At 40.6% G+C, this 21,742-nt stretch overlaps 1 protein-coding gene across 2 annotated transcripts in view; it reads right to left on the reverse strand.

Annotated features, from left to right (window-relative positions):
• The window catches only part of NDUFS1 (NADH:ubiquinone oxidoreductase core subunit S1), a 38,088-nt gene continuing 17,013 nt past the window's right edge, over nucleotides 668–21,742 (reverse strand). For both annotated transcript variants that reach the window (XM_003133603.5, XM_005672116.3), the window contains exons 13-19: nucleotides 18,246–18,375; nucleotides 15,012–15,172; nucleotides 7,918–8,072; nucleotides 4,751–4,926; nucleotides 3,850–3,984; nucleotides 2,705–2,777; nucleotides 668–1,053 (exon numbers count right to left, since the gene is read on the reverse strand). In XM_003133603.5, the coding sequence (XP_003133651.1) occupies nucleotides 962–1,053; nucleotides 2,705–2,777; nucleotides 3,850–3,984; nucleotides 4,751–4,926; nucleotides 7,918–8,072; nucleotides 15,012–15,172; nucleotides 18,246–18,375 (922 nt within the window). In that variant the 3' untranslated portion in view covers nucleotides 668–961. The remainder of the gene's footprint in view (nucleotides 1,054–2,704; nucleotides 2,778–3,849; nucleotides 3,985–4,750; nucleotides 4,927–7,917; nucleotides 8,073–15,011; nucleotides 15,173–18,245; nucleotides 18,376–21,742) is intronic.

The raw sequence follows: 21,742 nt of genomic DNA on the forward strand, positions 1-21,742 counted from the left end.
TGTATGTAAAACCAGAGTGCTTAGCACACTAAAAATCCTGAATCATTAGTATTATGATGATTATTATTAGAATTATCTAAGATATATATCTGATGTATGATTATATATATATATATTTTTTTTTTTTTCCAATTTACCCATCTTGACAGAATACTTAAATCTTTTCTTTAGCTATAGAAAAAAACAGGTCCTGATGAAAGATATTTTTTTTTAGCTGTACCTGCAGCATGCCAAAGTTCTGGGGCTAGGGATCAAACCATGCCACAGCTGTGATCCGTGCCACAAGCTGTGACACCATCAGATCCTTAACCCTTTAGGACATCATGGAACTCCCTGAAAGCTTTTTTTTTTTTTTTTTTTTTTTGTCTTTTGTCTTTTTGCCATTTCTTGCGGCATATGGAGGTTCCCAGGCTAGGGGTCTAATCAGAGTTGCAGCTGCCAGCCTACACCACAGCAAGGCAGGATCTGAGCCACATCTGCAACCTACACCACAGCTCACTGGCAACGCTGGATCCTTAACCCACTGAGCAAGGCCAGGGATCGAACCAGCAACCTCATGGTTCCTAGTCGGATTCGTTAACCACTGAGCCATGAGGGGAACTCCCTGCAAGCTGTTCTTATTTCATCCATTTTATAAACATAAGTGGTCAATGAACGTAAATAAAAATTCATATTTTTAAGGATTGTTTTTAATGTCACAAAGATTATCAATGCTTTTACATGAAAGCACATTTATATAATGCTTATTAAGCTATTTACTCAATGTTTACACATAATACATAAATGTTTCGAAACCTCAAAATTCTTTGATAATTGCAATATCTTTTTCAAATAAACCAGGGCAGAACCTTAAATATTACATCATCCAAATAATTTTTTTAAAGAGATACACCTCTAAGAGATCATTCCAACATAACTGTCCATTAACTAACTGGAGCAAAACTGGGTCCTGGTAGATGTTTCAGCATATGGATGGCTCCTCTACTGCCTGGATACCCTCCGTGACAGCTTTGACACATTTAGCCATTGTCTGTGAGGCTCTGCTGATTGAATCTGAAAGATATCAAGAAAATGTGTGTTTTGATAATAAAACTTCAAAAGAAGCACACAGTAAAACTTTCCTGCTGCACATATTAAGGAACAACAACAAAAAGAACTGTAAGAGGAGTTCCCACTGTGGCACATCAGAAATGAATCCAACTAGTAACCATAAGGACACAGGTTCAATCCCTGGCCTCACTCAGTGGGTTAAGGATCCTGTGTTGCCACAAGCGGGGGTATAGGTCACAGATGTGGCTTGGATCCTGCGTTGCTGTGGCTGTGGTGTAGGCCGGCAGCTGTAGCTCTGGTTTGAACGCTAGCCTGGGAACCTCCATATGCCACAGGTGTGGCCCTACAAAGCAAAAAAATTAAAAATTAAAAAATAGGAGTTCCCGTCGTGGCGCAGTGGTTAACGAATCCGACTAGGAACCATGAGGTTGCGGGTTCGGTCCCTGCCCTTGCTCAGTGGGTTAACGATCCGGCGTTTCCGTGAGCTGTGGTGTAGGTTGCAGACTCGGCTCGGATCCCGCGTTGCTGTGGCTCTGGCGTAGGCTGGTGGCTACAGCTCCGAAGACCCCTAGCCTGGGAACCTCCATATGCCGCGGGAGCGGCCCAAGAAATAGCAACAACAACAACAACAACAAAGACAAAAAAAAAAAAAAAAAAACAAAAAAAAACATAAATATATGTGTATATCCCTGAATGACTGACCAAAATGTAAAACATAAGTGTAGTTATTTCTGGGATCTAGAATCACAGTGACTTTTCCTTGCTCTTGTGCTATTAGGTATGTATTCTAAAATGAACATAACTTTTTTACAATCAGAAAACCTATTAAAAATAATCTTAGATAACAAACCATACCAAAAACTTAAAAACACACTTCTATCTGATCTTAGAAAATTATTTTAAATCATCTATCAACTACCTCATAACCTAGACATTATATCAAGTTTTGTAAAATCTGTAGTAAACAAGCTTGCTAGTCTGCATTCCTTAAGAACATTCTTAACAATTTACACCAGAAGCACCACTTAACATGTTTCGCATTTTAGTGTTTTGATTCTTCTATTGTAATTCTCAGAAAGACCTTCGCAGTTGTTTTGTCACTTAAAATTCTTTCTAAATTGCTACACAGTTTTACATCTAACAGTAATATCTATATTTAAAATCTGTTAATTCTTCTTGGACTTTCAAATCAACTTACATTTCAGAAACGAAAAGAAAAGAAATTAAAGCAAAATCAGAAAATATAAAGTTATATTAATTTTTTGTTGTCTTTTTATGGCCACGCCCTTGGCACATGGAGGTTCACAGGCTAGGGGTCGAATCGGAGCTACAGCTGCCGGCCTACACCACAGCCACACAATGCCCTATCCGAGCAGCGTTTGTGACCTACACCACAGCTCAGGGCCACACCGGATCCTTAACCCACTGAGCGAGGCCAGAGATTGAACCCACAACCCTCATGGTTCCTAGTCAGATTCATTTCTGCTGCGCCACGACAGGACCTCCAAAGTTATATTAGTTTTGATATTTGAAAACCTTACTACATCAAAAATATCAAATACTACCACTAAAAGGTTAAAATCCTAAGGCCAAATTAAGTGATCTTATTCCTTCCTACATTTCCTATTTGGTAGTCATGTTAACAATGGCATACCTGTCATATAGAAGTCTTTTATTGTTAGCTGAGGTGGAACAAGTGGATCAGCAAGAAGTTGTTGGTTTACTAGCTGCAAAAAAAGATCAAAAATAGTATTGAAAATTAGCAGTGTTACACCAGAGGATACATTATTATGAAAACTGCATAACAACAAAAAAGCCAGCAATCCAGTGGAAAAATGGGCAAAGGACCTGAATAGATATTTTTCCAAGGAAGAGGTACAGATGGCCAACAACCATATGAAAAAATGCTCAACATCACTGATTATTAGAGAAATGCAAATCAAAACTACTATGAGATACTGCCTCACACCAGTCAGAATGGCCATCATTAATAAGTCCACAAATAACAAATGTTGGAGGGGGTATAGAGAAAAGGGAACCCTCCTGCACTGCTGGTGGGAATGTAAGCTGGTACAACCACTATGGAAATCAGTATGGAGATATCTTAGAAATCTATACATAGAACTACCATATGACCCAGCAATCCCACTCTTGGGCATATATCCGGACAAAACTTTCCTCAAAAAAGACACATGCACCTGCATGTTCATTGCAGCTCTATTCACAATAGCCAAGACATGGAAACAACCCCAATGTCCATCAAGAGATGATTGGATTAGGAAGATGTGGTATATATACACAAAGGAATACTACTCAGCCATAAAAAAGAATGAAATAATGCCATATGCAGCAACATGGATGGAACTAGAGACTCTCATACTGAGTGAAGGAAGTCAGAAAGAGAAAGACAAATACCATATGATATAACTTATACCTGGAATCTAACGTAAGGCACAAATGAACCTTCCCACAGAAAAGAAAATCATGGACTTGGACAATAGACTTGTGGTTGCCGAGGGGGAGAGGGAGAGAATGGGATGGACTGGGAGCTTGAGGTTAACAGAAATTAATTTAGGCCAGACTATTGCCTTTTGGAATGGATTAGCAATGAGATCCTGCTGTGTAGCACTGGGAACTATGTCTAGTCACTTATGATGGAGCATGATAATGTGCGAAATTAGAATGTGTACATGTATGTGTAACTGGGTTACCATGCTGTATAGTACAAAAAACTGTATTGGGGAAATAACTGCTAAAAAAAAAAGAAAGAAAGAAAACTGCACACAGCTAAGGTTTTACCTTGGAAAGCTCATTTGCTTGCTGGAAATAATTAGCTCCTTCAACATCATCATATCGAACAAGATTAGGAGAGACTTCTTCCAATCTGCTCCTCACTTGATCCAGAGTATCATAAGGGAGAGTCATACCTGCAATCTATAATATAACAGGCGCCAAAAACTGAATAAAACATTAATACTTAAAATTTTCAAATAATATATCACTGTGACCACGGTAAAATAATACAGTGCTATTGAAAAATATATTGGTGTCCATTTGTATGTATTAAGCAAGTGGTTAAGTGGGGTAGGAACACTATTGTCACTAATTCTTCTAATTCATAAACACCTGTCAGTACATTAGTAATTTATTTTTAAAAAACAGACTGATTATGAAATTTAAAAAATGCTTTGCAGAGTTCCCACTGTAAGAACCTGACCAGTATCCAGGAGGATGTGGGTTTGATCCCTGGCCTCACTCAGTGGGTTAAGGATCTGGCACAGGTCACAGATGCAGCTCATATATGGTGCTACCTTGGCTGTGGTGTAGGCCAGCAGCTGTAGCTCCAATTCAACCCATTCAATTCGAACTCCCATATGCCACAGGTGCAGCCTTAAAAAGCAAAACAAAAAAAAAAAAGGAGAAAGAAATGCTTTCCTAAATCTGAATGCTTCTGCTAACTTGTTATTGATCGTGATGCTTCTTTTTATAGTATAGGAGTTAAAAGAAGTCTTTTTAGGCAAAAGACAAGTTAAAAATAAAAACACCAATTTCAAATCCCCATTTTCTGAACATGTTCTTCCTACAAAGATTATTCAAATCATCTCTGCATTTCAGACTTGCATATTCCTTGACTTTGAAAATCATTCTGACAAGCCAGCATGTCAAACACCCCATTTAGCAGCATCACTAAGGACAATACCTCAGAAAGGGCTCTTATAATTTTCCAGTCCTCTCTTGCCAAGCCAGGAGGTGTCACTGCTACTTTAGTCTGCTGAGCTCGGCCCTCAGTATTGACGTAAGTAGCAGACTTCTCTGTGTAAGCAGCGCCAGGGAGAATAACGTCAGCCATAGGAGCTCCAACATCGCCATGATGTCCTATAAAAAGATGGAAAATGGCAAACCACATTTTAGCACAAAGCTGATTAGGTATTATACGTGAACAGAGTATAATATATATCCTTTCAAAATTCTATTTTTACAAGTGTTCTAAAAATTAAAACACAGGGAGTTCCCTTCATGGCACAGCGGAAACGAATCCGACTAGAATCAATAAGAATGTGGGTTCGATCCCTGGCCTTGCTTAGTGGGTTGAGGATCCCACATTGCTGTGGCTGTGGTGTAGGCCGGCAGCTGTAGATATGATTTGACCCCTGCTTTGGGAACTTCCACATACTGTGGGTGCAGCCCTAAAAAGAAAAAAAAAAAATCTGGAGTTCCCGTCGTATTGCAGTGGTTAACAAATCTGACTAGGAACCATGAGGTTTCAGGTTCGGTCCCTGCCCTTGCTCAGTGGGTTAACGATCCGGCGTTGTCGTGAGCTGTGGTGTAGGTTGCAGACGCGGCTCGGATCCTGCGTTGCTGTGGCTCTGGCGTAGGCCAGTGGCTACACTTCTGATTTGACCCCTAGCCTGGGAACCTCCATATGTCACGGGAGCAGCCCAAGAAATGGCAAAAAAAAAAAGACAAAAAAAAAAAAAGAAAAAAAAATTAAAACATCAGTATTGAAGCATTTGGAATAAAAATTAAAGCCCATTTTGTCCACAGTTCAACTTCTTTACCAAAGAAAATTATTTTTAAAGCATTTGGTATGCGTCTTTCCAGATTAATTTTTGCAAATACACAGACATGCACAGCATGATGCACACACATATAATGGGCAACTAGGTGTATTATTTCTCTTAATGATTACAAAGTGGAAATGCTCAGATAAATGCTAGTGAAATTTGGTAAAGTCAAATAGTAGAGGAACAAAAAATGTATAACAGAAACTATCACTCGTTAAGTTTCTTCCAACACTTTTGTTGGAAGAAAATAGAAACTTGAATCAAGTGAAAGCAAGCCATATAACAATATATAAAGCTTGATCTCATTTATGTACATGTCTGCATATATACAGAAACATGTATGGGGAGTTCCCGTTGTGGCTCAATGGAAATGATTATGACTACTATTCATGAAGATGCAGGTTTGATCCCTGGCCTTGCTCAGTGGGTTAAGGATCCAGCATTGCTGTGAGGTGAGGTGTAATTTGTAGATGCAGTTCAGATCCCATGTTGCTGTGGCTGTGGTGTGGGCCAGCAGCTGTTGCTCCAATTTGGCCCCCTAGCCTGGGAACTTCCATATGCTGAGGGTGCAGCACCAAAATGCCAAAAAAAGAAAAAAAGAAATATGTATGAAGTATGTGTATTTCAACCATCATCAATGATTATCTCTGGACGGAACTAGTACAGGATTTTTTTTTTTTTTACTTTTTAGGGCCACACACGGCATATGGAAGCTCCCAGGCTAAGTAAGGGTCAAATCGGAGCTACAGGTGCCGGATCCTTAACCCAATGAGCGAGGCCAGGGATTGAACTCGCATCTTCATGTTTACTAGTTGGATTCGCTTCCGCTGCACCTCAACAGGAACTCCAGGGTTACAAGGAAGAGCATTGTCGTGAGCTGTGGTGTAGGTCACAGATGAGGCTTGGATCCCACGTTGCTGTGGCTGTGGTGTAGGCCAGCAGCTGCAGCTCTGATTGGACCCCTAGCCTGGGAATCTCCATATGCTGAGGGTGCAGCCCCCCCCCCCCAAAAAAAAGTCAAACATAAAAAACCAAAGGAGTATTGCTAAATATAATTCATTATATGAACATACACCTCATGATTCCTTAACTCTTATACTGTTTATACAAAAGTGCTTCCCTTGATTATGTAATAATACTAAATATTTTTTGAAAAACTAAATTTAATGTTACATAATATTTTATAATTTAAATTACTGCTACTGGGGACACTTTGGTTTCTTCTACTTCTTTGTTATTAAATAACGTGAGCTAGTAATTCTTTTTTTTTTTTAAATATATGACTGGAGTTCCTGTCACGGCTCAGTGATTAACAAATCTGACTAGGAACCATGAGGTTGTGGGTTCCATCCCTGGCCCTGCTCAGTGGGTTAAGGATCCGGCATTGCTGTGAGCTGTGGTGTAGGTTGCAGACATGGCTCAGATCCCATGCTGCTGTGGCTGTGGTGTAGGCTGGTGGCTATACAGATCCGACTCGACCCCTAGCCTGGGAACTTCCATATGCTGTGGAAGTGGCCCTAGAAATGGCAAAAGACAATAAAATAAATAAATAAAATAAAATAAAATAAAATTATATGGCCACACGCACAGAATATGGACATTCCCAGACCAGGGAATGAACTCCAACTACAGCTGCAGCACACAGCATGGGGCCAGGGATCAAACCCACACCTTCGTAGTGACCCAAGCTACAGTAGTCAGATTCTTAACCCACTGTGCCGCAGCAGAATTCCTTAATAATTTTTTTTTTTTTTTTTGTTTTTTAGGAGGTTCTCAGTCTAGGGGTCGAATTGGAGCTACAGCTGCTGGTCTACACTACAGCCACAGCAACTCGGGATCCGAGCCACATCTGTGACCTACACTGTAGCTCACAGCAACGCCGGATATTTAACCCACTGAGGCCAGGGATCAAACCCACATCCTCATGGATCCTAGTCGGGTTCATTAACCACTGAGCTATGATGGCAACTCCATTAATAAATAAATATTTTAAAATCTTTGTGTGTATAGGGAAATTCTCAAAAGCAAAATATTTAATTGACTAAATATACTGCCATACAGTTTCTTTTTTTTTTATTTTTGGCCACTCTACAGCATATGGAGTTCCAGGGTCAGGGATCAGATCCAAGCCACGTTGTGATGTAAGCTGCAGCTGCAGCAATGCCAGATCCTCAACCCACTGTACCAAGCTGGGGACTGAATCTGCGTCCCAGTTACACCACAGCAGGAACTCCACCATGCAGTTTCTAATACACACAGTGTACTATTCTTTTCTGTTTCTAGTGTCATAGATGCTACTAACCTTGATAAATAATGAAACAATCCTTTGGCAAATCTTGTCGAGTGATACAACCTCCATCTGCTCCCAGGAGGAACAGCACTTTGGGAGGGTTCTTCCGAATTGCTTCTACCCCAGGTTTATAACCAAGGTCCAAAGCAGCTACTTGGCTTGCAATTCTGTAAAACAATTGTGAGTTTTAGCATTCCTGCTGTGTTTTCATTATAAAAAATTAAATGCGATTCTTGAAATGACAGTCTCTTTCCAATGCAAGAAAAAAAGACCTTCCCTCATCTTTTTCTACCCATTTAAAATAGACGTCAATACCAGAAACAGCAATCTTTCACTGTTTTAAGAGTGGCAGACAAAGAAACAAGATACTTAGCACACTCTCTCTTCATGAAATAAAACTTAATGGAATAATTTTGGGAACTTTATGCCAACTGCAATTTCTTTTTTTTTTTTTTTTTTGGTCTTTTTGCTATTTCTTTGGGCCGCTCCCTCGGCATATGGAGGTTCCCAGGCTAGGGGTCGAAGCGGAGCTGTAGCCACCGGTGTACGCCAGAGCCACAGCAACGCGGGATCCGAGCCGCGTCTGCAACCTACACCACAGCTCACAGCAACACCGGATCCTTAACCCACTGAGCAAGGGCAGGGACCGAACCCGCAGCCTCCTGGTTCCTAGTCGGATTCGTTAACCACTGCGCCACGACTGGAACTCCAACCAACTGCAATTTCTTACGTTGATTTTTATTCAATACAGTTAAAAGGTTTTTTGTCTTTTTTTTTTTTAGGGCCACACTGTGGCATATGGAAGTTCTCAGGCTAGAGGTCAAATTGGAACTACAGCTGTCGGCCTACACACTGCAGCAATGCCAGATCCAAGCCAGGTCTGCAATGTACACCACAGCTCACGGCAATGCTGGATCCTTGACCCACTGAGCGAGGCCAGGGATTGAACCCATGCCCTCATGGATGCTAGCTGGGTTCACTACCACTGAGCCACAATGGAAACTCCCTCAATACAATAAGACTTGGTAAGACAGAGTCATTAGAGAAAAATTAGGTGATTCTGAAAATCAGAAGGGAAAAATTTATTTATTTATTTATCTTGCCATTTCTTTGGCAGCTCCTGCGGCATATTGAGGTCCCCAGGGTCGAATCGGAGCCATAGCTGCTGGCCTATGCCACAGCCACAGCATTGCGGGATCCTAGCTGGATCCGCAACCTACACATGTGGCATATGGAAATTCTCAGGCTAGGTAGGGGTCGAATCAGAGCCACAGTAACTCAGAATCTGAGCTGTTTCTGCAGCCTACACCACAGCTTTCGGCAATGCAATCTTTAACCCAATGAGCGGGGCCAGGGACTGAATGTGCATCCTCATGGACACTAGTCAAGTTTGTTACCACTGAGTCACAACAGGAACTCCCCCAAAAAAGTTTTAAGATATATTTTTCATGTTCTGAACAGTCATTAAAAGATACAGCCTAATAAACTACAGTAAATTTTCATGAGAAGTAAATCTTAAGTAAGAATGAAATGAAATAAATAAAAAAAAGGTTAATCAATTAAAAATTACAAAGGTATCAGTGCTCTCCATAATGAAAACTCACAGATAATAGAAGATAATATAAGAAATTCTCTCTAAACACAGAGAACAAGTGAGAAAAATTATGACAGAAAATGTAAGAGATGAAAGTCAAAGACCAACCAATGCATAATATAAAGAAGCTTCTTTTTTTTGGTCTTCCACACCCATGACATATGGAAGTTCCCAGGCTAGGGGTCGAAGCTGAGCTGCAGCTGCCAGCCTACACCATAGCCACAGCAATGCCAGATCTGAGCCACATCTGTGACCTACACCACAGCTCATGGAAATGCTGGATGCTTAACCCACTGAGCAAGGCCAGGGATTGAACCTAAATCCTCATGGATACTAGTCGGGTTCATTAGCCCTGAGCCAGAAGGCAACTGCCCAGAAGCTTCCTTAAGAGAGCAAATAACAATGTGAAAGTAAACCAAATGGCTCTTTCTGAACTTACAAGAAAAAGCCAAATCGAAAATTTCAATTTGAGGAAGTTCCTGTGTGGCAGAGAGGCACAATTAATCTTTTAATCAGCAATGCTGCAGCTATCGCAAAGGTTGCAAATGGGGAACAGAGGTGATCCTCAGCCGTGAAACTTCATGTGCTGCAGCAGTGGCCAAAAAAAAAACCTTTTAATTTGAAAATGGAGAGTTCTATTATTCCTAGGCAAAGGTAATGTCAAATGAATGTCATCCAATTATATTCTAAAAGAATTTTTGTTTTTCCTTTCTTGGCCGCCCCGCCGCATATGGATTTCCTGGGCCAAGGATCAGATCCAAGCCATAGCTGCCATCTAAGCCACAGCTGCTGCAATGCCAGACCCTTAACCCATTGTGCCTGCTGGGCATTGAAACTTGCGTCTCAGCACTCCCAAGCCGTGGGTCTTGCTGCAACACATTGGGAAATCCAGAGTTTTTTTAACATCAAGAATAAGGAATCTGGAGTTCCCAACATGGATTAGCGGTAATGAATGGGACTAGTTTCCATGAGGACACAGGTTTGATCCCTGGCCTCAAACAGTGGGTTAAGGATTTGGTGTTGCTGTGAGCTGTTGTGTAGGCCGGCAGCTATAGCTCCGATTTGACCCCTAGCCTGAGAACTTCCATATGCCAAGGGTATGGTTGTAAAAAGAAAGAAAGAAAAAAAAGAAGAAGGAATCCAGGAGTGCCTGTGTGGCTCAGCAAGTTAAGTATCTGGCATTGTCACTGCAGCAGCTCAGGCCACTGCTGTGGCATGGGTTCAATCCCTACTCTTTTTTTTTTTTTTTTTTTTTGTCTTTTTGCCATTTCTTGGGCCGCTCCCGCGGCATATGGAGGTTCCCAGGCTAGGGGTCCAATCGGAGCTGTAGCTGCCAGTCTATGCCAGAGCCACAGCAACATGGGATCCGAGCCGCGTCTGCAACCTACACCACAGCTCACGGCAACGCCGGATCGTTAACCCACTGAGCAAGGCCAGGGATCGAACCCGCAACCTCATGGTTCCTAGTCGGATTCGTTAACCACTGCGCCATGACGGGAACTCCAATCCCTACTCTTTTATGTGCTGTGGGCACAGCCAAAAAAAAAAAAAAAAAAAGAAAAAGAAAAAGAAAAAAGAATATATCCAAAGGATAACAAGCAGACAAAAACACACACATATCTAAAATCAAGTTATCATCAGACAAAACTCAGATTAGATGAAATCTCTCTAAAATAACGAAGGAATGGTGAAAAAAAATACTGAGTGTTAAAGGAAAAAAGTCTGTGATTTTTGGATCTAGCCATGTGGTTATTTGTGAGAAGGAACCAGAACACACTGTCAGTCATTCAGGAATATTTTTAAAAAGTTATTAAGTACTCATTCAGGAAAAAACAAAAACAAAATTGCCCCTTCCCAAAAACTGTATTAATAAAGGCATGGATTCAAAAGTGAATTAAACATAAGAAAATACCTAGTTGTATAAAAAAAACTATTAATTTTTTTGGCTGCACTTGCAGCCTGCAAAAGTTCCAGGGCCATGGCGCTGAACCCAAGCCACATCAGTGACAATGCCCATCTTTAATCTGCTGAACCACCAGGGATCCCGTACTCTTTTTTTCTATTCTAAAAATTCTAAAATTCTAAAAGGTGTGGCTAGAAAGGATCTAGAGATAGTCTATACAAATAACCTTTTTTTTTCTAATTTTTAATTTTTGCTTTTTAGGGCTGCACCCTCGGCATACGGAAGCTTCCCGGTCTAGGGGTCAAATCAAGCTACAGCTGCCAGCCTATGCTACAGCCACAGCAATGCAGGATCCTTAATCCACTAAGCAAGGCCAGGGATTGAACCCGTGTCCTCATGGATCCTAGTCAGGTTTGTTACCACTGAGCCACAACAGGAACTCCAAGAACATGTTGATTTTTTTTTTTTTTTTTTGGCCACACCCATGGCATGTGGAAGTTCTCATGCCAGGGATCCAACCCATACCTTAGTTGCAGCATGTGCTGGATCCTCAACCCACTGCACCACATAGGAACTTTCCAAATAAACTTTTAAGAAATGTTTATATGATGATCTATAATGCCAAATTAAACCAAAAAGTGGGGCAATATGACACTGAAATCGGTGTTTAAGATGCATCTGAGGAGTTCCCTTGTGGTACAGCAGGTTAAGGATTTGGTGTTGTCACTACAGCAGTTCAGTTCACTGCTATAGCACGGGTTCAATCCCTGGCCTAGGAACTTTCCATACTGTGAGCACAGTAACCACTTACATTCCCTGCCAAGAAAAGCATGCATTTGAATATTCTTAATTTTTTTTTTTTGGTCTTTTTAGGGCTGCATGTGTGGCACATGGAGCTTTCCAGGCTAGGGGTCGAATTGGAGCTGTAGCTGCTGGTCTACACCTCAGCCATAGCAACTTGGGATCCATGTCTTCGATCTACACCATAGCTCAAGGCAACTCCAGATCCTTAACCCACTGAGCAAGGCCAGGGATCCAACCTGCATATTAGTCAGGTTCGTTAACCAGAGCCATGATGGGAATTCCTGAATATTTTTAAATTTAAAAAATTTGCCTATAATACTTAACCTCAATCTTTAAACAAATTTGAAGATTTGAAAAATAATACTTAAGGTGGGCAGGAATATGGAAAATGGAAAACTCATTCACTAATGTAAAGTTAGTACAACATTTCTAATACTAATTGGAAATATGCACTAAAAGCCTCAGAAATATTTATTCCATTCACGCCAATAGTTTTACTTTTAGAAATCTACCTTAAAGAAATAAAGTTCAGAGATATCTGCATATCACTGAATTACTTATAAATATAGACTAGCACCAATTTACATGTTAACAAGAAGGAAACACTAAAATATTACATATATTCATAATATTAAATAGTCATTAGAGTTTCTATTCACTAGAGGAAATTTTTGTCTTTTTTGTCTTTTTTGTCTTTTTTTTTTTGGCTTTTCTAGGGCTGCTCCCATGGCACATGGAGGTTCCCAGGCTGATCAGAGCTGTAGCCTCTGGCCTCTGCCAGAGCCACAGCAACGCAGGATCCAAGCGGCATCTGTGACCTACACCACAGCTCACGGCAGTGCCGGATCCTTAACCCAACGAGCAACCTCATGGTTCCTAGTCGGATTTGTTAACCACTGAGCCACAATGGGAATTCCCATTGGAGGAAATTTTTATCTGGTAATGAAATCAAAAATCAAAATCAAGACATAAAAGTATATACACAAGTATGACTTCAACTATGTAACTAAAAAAATATTTATACATATACAAAAAAAAAAAACCCCAAAAAACAGAAGAAAGTGCACAGGAGTTCCAGTCGTGGCTCAGCGGTTAGCGAATCTGACTAGCATCCATGAGGACTCAGGTTCGATCCCTGGCCTTGCTCAGTGGGTTAAGGATCCGGCATTGTCATGAGCTTTGGTATAGGTTGCAGGCGCAGCTTAGATCCTGAGTTTTTGTGGCTGTGGCGTAGGCCGGTGGCTTCAGCTCCAATTGGACCCCTAACCCAAGAGCCTCCATATGCCTTGGGTGGCCTAAAAAAAAAAAAAAAAAAAAAGTACACAAAAACAGGAATAGTAATTACCTACAGACTATGAACTATGGATAATTTCCATTTTCATATACCTTCTTTTCTTTCCAACTTTTCTAAAATAAATCTGCATTGTTAACATTGTCACAGAAAAACCTCATTTCAGGTGAGTTCTCATGTTAGCTTAAAGTCAGAGGACTTATTGCAATTTTTGAATCAAGGTTTATCCATATGATATAGATTTTCAAGATTTTCTTAGCACTTGCTGCTATTTGGATATTTAAAAAATTTTTTAGAAAAATTTTACAGCCACACCCACAGCATGTGAAAGTTCCCAGGCCAAGGACTAAATCCTAAGACACAGCTGTGACCTATGCGGCAACTACAACAATGCCAGATCCTTTAACCCAGTGCACCAGGGTTAAAGGATTGAACCTGCATCTCTGAAGCAATCCAAGGTGCTGCAGTCAGATTCTTTTTGTTTTGTTTTTTGCTTTTTAAGGCGGCACTTGGGGCATATCAAAGTTCCCAGGCCAGGGGTTGGATCAGAACCGCAGTTGCTGGCCTAGGCCACAGCCACAGCAATGGCAGATCTGAGCCTCATCTGCAACCTACACCACAGCTCACAGCAATGCCAAATTCTTAACCCACCGAGCAGGGCCAGGGATCGAACCTACATCCTCATGGATACTAGTTAGATTCATTACCGCTGAGCCACAACAGGAACTCCTGCAATCAATTCTTAACCCACTGTGCCACAGAGGGAACTCCTTGAGATATATATATATATATATATATATTTTTTTTTTTTTTTTTTTGGTCTCTTTAGGGCCACGCCAGTGGCATATGTAGGTTCCCAGGCTAGGGGTCCAATTGGAGCTGTAGCTTCTGGCCTACACCACAGTCACAGCAATGCCAGATCTGAGCTGCATCTGTGACCTACACCACAGCTCACACCAACACCAGATTCTTAACCCACTGAATGAGGCCAGGGATCAAACCTGTGTCCTCAAGGATATCAGTTGGGTTTGTTAACCACAACGGGAACTCCCTCTTTGATTTTTTCTTTTTTTTCTGTCTTTTGTCTTTTTAGGGCCGCACCTGCAGCATATGGAGGTTCGAGGTTCCCAGGCTAGGGGTGGAATCGGAGCTGTGGCCGCAGGGCTATACCAAAGCCACAGCAATGCAGGATCCAAGCCGAGTCTGCGACCTACACCACAGCTCATGGCAATGCCGGATCCTTAACCCACTGAGCAAGGGCAGGGATCGAACCCGCAACCTCATGGTTCCTAGTCGGATTCGTTAACCACTGAGCCACGACAGGAACTCCCCTCCTTGATATTTTTATTATTTATTATCTTGGGCTCTTTTCACGCAAAATAAAAGTTTCTATTTCATATCTGCCACAGAGATAATGTTGGTAAATATTAAGTTATCTGTAAATCTAAATGTGATCTTGTAATAGGAGCACATATACACAAAATTAGAGACTTCAAAACAACTACGCAACATACCTGTGAAGGATATTCATAACTTTCCAATCACCAGTAACACCACTACTCAGCCGAATGTTTTGAGCAATGTTGGAAACCGCTGCAAGAATTGCTGTCCCATCACTTCTCTGGAGTGCAGAACTGCCTAAGACCACCATTGGTTTTTTAGCTTCTTTCAGAATCTATTTAAACAAAGGAAGTTTGATTTAAAAGACTATACCTAACCAAATTTGCATCTATACAATGCTGTCCAAAGTTTTAGTTCTAACATGAATCTCTTGATCTCTTAGTCAACATATGTACATATGTACAGCCGGACCCACTCATAAACATCTTGCCAATCTACTATGAAATGGCTAAACAAATATCAGATAAAACAGATTTTCAAAAAGGAAGCACTGGGAATGAAAACCCTAGCCAAACATCCTCTGTCAGAAAGACTATGGGTAGGTCCCAGGAAAACTGGGGAATGTCCACATAGAGGTCCGGATGCTACAGTGTAACAGGAGAAACCATGCTGAGGTACCGGGACTACTGCCTTCCATCTTCTCTCAATGCCCTGGACAGGAAGGAGGAGACAGAGAAAGCAATGACCACTAAGTCACAGAGCAGAAAACCTAAAACCTTAAGGGCTTTGCTCTAAACCATAGTAACTACCTGAACACCCAAAACTGAGAGGGAATGCTTCTCAAGTGCTAAAGAAACTAAAGATAGGGTAGAGGTTGGAAAAACCAGAAGTAAAGCTGTAGACTACAATAGTTCACTTTTCTGCCCATCTTTTGGGTCATTCTTCAATAAACAGCTAGCCCAGTCAATGAAATCAACATGAGAACTACATCTAGACACAAACAAAAGAACATTCATTTATCACAAGAGGAATTTCCTGAGGAAATGTGAAGTTTTCAATAGCCTCAAAAAAATTAGAAACAGTTTTCAGTAGCCTCAAAGAAAATGAAAAAAACAGTTCTTTATCTAAAAAGAGCTCAGAGAAGTAAAATAGAGTATTATATACTAGGACATTCTCATTAGACAATCCAGGAAAGTACCAGAAGAGAAACAAAGTAGAGATGAACCTCATTCCAGAAACAATGAAAAACAAAATTAAACATTAAAACAAACTGAAAAAGAACAGAAGAACAAAGGAAAAAATGACAGAAGAGATAGAAGAGGGGATTCAATATCTATCTGCACTGTTGAGAGGTCCTAACAAAAGAGGCAGAACTAATTAATAAGACAATACATTTAAACCTATTGTAGAAGAAAACTTTCCTCGAGAACACTCATCGCTTTCTGGGAACAGGGAGGGATCCTCTTCAAGAGATTTTTTTAAAAGCGTTTTTTTTTTTGTCTTTTTAGGGCTGCACCTGAGGCATATGGATATTCCCAGGCTAGGGGTCCAATTAGAGCTACAGCCACCAGCCTACACTACAGCCACAGCAATGTGGGATCCAAGCCTGTCTGCCACCTACACCACAGCTCATGGCAACACCGGATCCTTAACCCACTGAGCGAGGCCAGGGACTGAACCTGCATCCTCATTGATATGAGCCAGATTTGCTTCCACTGAGCCATGACAGGAACTCCTAAAAAGTACTTTTGATCAAATAATACTGATGGTTTTAAAACATCGAACAAAGCAGTCTGATTTGGCTTTTGTCCCTTTGCACTTGACTTTCTGCTTGCCTACAGCTGAAGCAGTGAGTGAAGCAACCATCCTGGAACCACGAGGAGGCTCACACACAACCACATGTGAGTGAGCAAATGCACTAAGGATAAAAAAGCAGAAAGGCGGGCTCCCGCCTTGATGATATCCTTGGACAACAGCACTATCTGCCAAACTGCCTACCTTCTGAACCATGGTGTGTGAGTAATAGGAACCCTTTACATCCTTTAAACAATCACCAGCCCACCACACACCTACACACCCTAAAATAAAGAGAATCTTGGATCTTCAAACAAAAAGGTACAGCATGAAAAAAATGGTAGAGAACCATCACCATTAAGACACATTCTGGTGAAATTACTAAATTTTAAGGATAAAGAATCAAGTGTAAGGAGTTCCCTGGTGGCCTTGCATTAAGGATTTGGCATTGTCATTGCTGTGGCTCGGGTTTGATCCCTGGCCTGGGACTTCTCCATGCCGATGGCACTGTCCAAAAAGATCAAGTATGAAATACTCTTTTTTTTTTTCCTTAGGGCTGTACTTGGTGTCATATGGAAATTCACAGGATAGGGGTCAAATCGGAGCCATAGCTGCCAGCTTATGCCACCGCCACAGCAACGCCAGATCTGAGCTGAGTCTGGACCTACACCACAGCTCACGGCAACCGCCGGATCCTTAACCCACTGAGCGAGGCCAGGGATAGAACTCGCATTCTCTTGGATACTAGTCAGATTTATTTCCGCTGCACTATGATGAGAACGCCTGATGTAACTTTTTTTTGTTGTATTTTTGTTTCTGGCCACATCTGCAGCATGCAGAATTTCCTGGGCCAGGGATGGAACCTGAGCTGCAGCTGTGAGTAAACCACAGCAGTGATGCCAGATCCTTAACCCAATGGGCCACAGGGAACTACTGAATTATATCAATTTAAAAATATCTAGACATTAGGCTTCTCCAGAGTAACAAAAGGCACTGTCTGTAAAGTTCAAAGGAAAAAGAAGTATAGCCCTAGAACTTAACATCTTGCCAAGGCTCTCTTTAGGAATAAAATGAACATTCTCAAGCAAGGAAGAACTCAAGGAATGTTGCACCTACATCTCTGGGCGGGGGTGGGGGTGGGAGAACAAAAAAACCCCTCTAGACTTCAGATGGCAATGAAAGGAATATAAAATAAGAACTCAGTAATGAAAAAGTCATGTAAAAGGACTAGTGAAAAATGTTCTTAGGAATAGTAACTCTTGCTGTAAAGAAAGAGTTCATTCAAGTTTAGTTTAATTCTTTCAGTTTCACTTCATTTTCTTTTCTGATAACTTTAAGTAAAATTAAACTCTGATAAATAAAAACGTGAAGTGTGATTTTGTTTTTGTTTACCTATCCATCCATCTTGCTTTATCTGTGAATAGGAAAATGACTAAGAGATGTTTCATCGATACTTATTTGAGGTAGTAAGATTTTTGGATACTGTTTACTTTCTTATATACTATTCTCTAGATTTTTTAAATAGCAATCACTATTGTGTTACTATAAAAATAATAATTTTTAAAATAATACTTAAAAATCAACAACAGTAGATACATATAACTTAAGAGCACCTGGCTGAAGGGATGGTTACCCGAAGCAATGTCTTGAAGAATTTTGGGAGAATCTCCCAGATGGTCATATCTGTACGTGAGATCCACTGGGCTGCCTATAAGAGCCACTTTTAAGTCATTATGAAGCCAGCTGAAATTAAAAAAGCAAGTTTTTAGAGCTAAGTCACTGAGTTAGCATAGTTATTGGTCTTACCAATTAAGTGCTACATCTATTTAAATTACAAAATTTTAAAAAACACTAAAGCCCTCCCAGAACATTTAACAGATGTTACTGTGTACCTTACAAAATACAGTGATGTAAAAATACAGGCATACCTCAGAGATATTGTGGGTTCAGTTCCAAACTACCACAGTAAAGTGAGTATTCCAATAAAGCAATTCACATGAATTTTTTGGCTTCTCAGTGCATATAAAAGTTAGGTTTATATTGCACTGAAGTCTATTAAGTATACAAAAGCATTACGTAAAACAAACAAACAAACAAAGAAAAAAACCCCACAACAATATACACGCCTTAATTAAAAAATACTTCACTGCTAAGGAATGCCCTGGTGACCTCTCAGTTAAGAACTCAGAACTCAGGGTTGTCACTTCTGTGATTTGGGTTTGATCCCTGGCCTGGGAACTTCCACAAGAAGAAAAAAAGAAAAAGGAAAACAAACAAAAAAAGGCTTTACTGCTAAAAAATGCTAACCATCATATGAATCTTTGGCAAGCTGAAATCTTTTTGCTGGTAGAAAATCTTGCCTCAATGTCGATAAACTGATGAATGATCAGGATAGTAGCTGCTGAAGACTGGGGTAGTTGTGGCAATTTCTTAAAAGGAGACAATAATGAAGTCTGCTGCATCGATTAACTTCCTTTCATGAACAATTCCTCTGCAGCATGAAGTGCTATTTGATAGCATTTTATCCACAGTAAAAATTCTTTCAAAACTGAAAGTAAATCATCTCATATCCGCTGTTGCTTTAACAACCAAGTTTATAAAATATTCTAAATCCATTGTTGTAATTTCAACAATTTATTTACAGAATCTTCACCAAAAGTAGATTCTATTTCAAGAAGCCACTTTCTTTGCTTATCCATAAGAAGCAACTCCTCATCCATTAGTTTTATCATGAGGTTGCAGTGATTCAATCTCATCTTTAGGCTCTACATCTCAATTTCCACCACATCCACAATTACTTCCTCCACTGAAGTCTTGAGCTCTTAGGGCTGGAATCAACTTCTTCCAAACTTCTTTTCAGCGCTGACATCCTGACCTCTTCCAATGACTCACATGTTCTTAATCACATTGAGAATGGTGGGTGTTTTCCAATTTATTTTGCCTAGATCCATTAGCAGAATCACTACCTATGGCAGCAGCTACAGCCTTATAAAGTGTATTTCTTAAATAATGACTTGAAAATTGAATCACTCCTTGATCCATGAGCTGAAGAATGGATGATGTGTTATCAGGCACAAAACAACATTAATCTTATTGCAATCTCCATCAGAGCTTTTGTTTTTTGGGTGATCAAGTGTTATTATCAATTAGCAGTAATATTTTGAAAGGAATCTTTTTTTTTTCCTGAGCAGTAGGTCTCAACAATGGACTTAAAATATTCAGTAAACCATGTTACAGATATGTTGTCATCGAGGCTTTGTCGTTCCATTGATCGAGTATAGGCAGAACAGAGTTAGCATAATTCTCAAGGGCCCTAGGATTTTCAGAATGGTAAATTAAGCACTTCAACTTAAAGTTACCACCAGTTGCATTAGCCCCGAAAATAGCCTGTCCTTTGAAGCTCTGAAGCCAGGCACTGACTTCTTCTCCGTAGCTATGAGAGTCCTAGATGGCACGTTTTTCCAATATAAGGCTATTCTGTCTACACTGAAAATCTGTTCAGTGTAGCCCCTTCATTAATCATCTTAGCTAGATCTTCCGGATGACTTCTAAATACGCACTTGCTTCACCTTGCACCTTTACGTTATGGAAAAGACTTCTCTCTAAGTCTTATGAACCAACCTCTGCTGGCTTCAGCTTTTCTTCTGAAGCTTCCTCACCTCTTTCAGCCTGCAGAACTGAAGAGAGTTAGGATCTTGCTCTGGATTAGGCTTTGCCTTGAGGGAATGTTGTGGCTGCTGTGATCTTCTGTACAGAATATTCAAACTTTCTCCGTATCAACAGTAAGGCTGTTTTGCTTTCTTATCATTCTTTTTTAAAAATTTTATTTTTCTTCTGTCTTTTGAGGGCCGCACCCGCAGCATATTGAGTTTCCCATATTGGCTAGAAGTCCAATAGGAGCTGTAGCCACCATCCTATACCACAGCCACAGCAATGCCAGATCCGAGCCACATCTGTGACCTACACCACAGCTCACAGCAACACCGGATCCTTAACCCACCAATCAAGGCCAGGGATAGAACCTGCATCCTCATAGATGCCAGTCAGGTACGCTAATGGCTGAGCCATGACAGGAACTCCTTGTTCTTGTGCTCATTAGAGTGGTACTTTTAATTTTCTTCAATAACTTATACTTTGCATTCACAACCTGGCTAACAGGCACAAGAGGTCTCTTTCAGCCTATCTGAGCTTTCAACATGCCTCCTTCAATAAGTTTAATCATTGCTAGCTTTTGATTTAAAGAGAATACTCCATTTACTTGAAAGCTTAGAAACCTATCAATATTGTTATATTGAAGGAGTTCCTGCTGTGGTGCAGTGGGCTAAGAACCTGACTGCACTGGCTCGGGTCACTGCAGAGGTGTGGGTTTGATCCCTAGCCTGGCACAGTAGGTTAAAGGATCCGGCATTCCTGCAGCTGTGGCTCAGAGTCAATCCCTGGCCCAGGAATATCCATATGCCGAGGGTGTGGCCATAAAATTTAAAAATACTGTTGTGTCTCAGGGAATAGGGAGACCCAAGAAGGGGAGAGAGGGAGGAGTGGCCAGTTGGCAGCACAGTCAGAACACACCAGCATTCATCAGTTAAGTTCACCATTCTTATATGGATGTGGTTTGTGGTGTCTCCAAATAATTATAATAGTAACATCAAAGATCACTGATTACAAATCACTGTAGCAAATAATAATGAAAAAATATCAAATATTTTGAGAATTACCAAAATAAGACACAGATACAAAGTGAGTAAATGCTGTTGGAAAATGGTGCCAATAGCCTTAACACACGGCTGCCACAAACGTTAAATTTGCAAAAAATACAGTATTTGCCTGTAAATACCAAGGTGTGCCTGTAAATACCAAGGCAATCCAATGAATTAATTTGCTATGTAAGAATTCTAACTCTAAGCTAGCTATTAACAAAGACTTTAATAAAATTAAAATTTTTACTTTTTTATTTTTTGCTTCTTACAGCTGTACCTGTGGCATATGTAGGTCCCCAAGCTAGGGGCCAAATTGGAGCTACAGCTGCTGGCCTACACCACAGCCACAGCAACACCTGATCTGAGCCACATCTGTGACCTACACCACAGCTCACGGCAACACCAGATCCCCA

This window comes from Sus scrofa, chromosome 15, assembly GCF_000003025.6.
Source record: "Sus scrofa isolate TJ Tabasco breed Duroc chromosome 15, Sscrofa11.1, whole genome shotgun sequence".
Taxonomy (NCBI): domain Eukaryota; kingdom Metazoa; phylum Chordata; class Mammalia; order Artiodactyla; family Suidae; genus Sus; species Sus scrofa.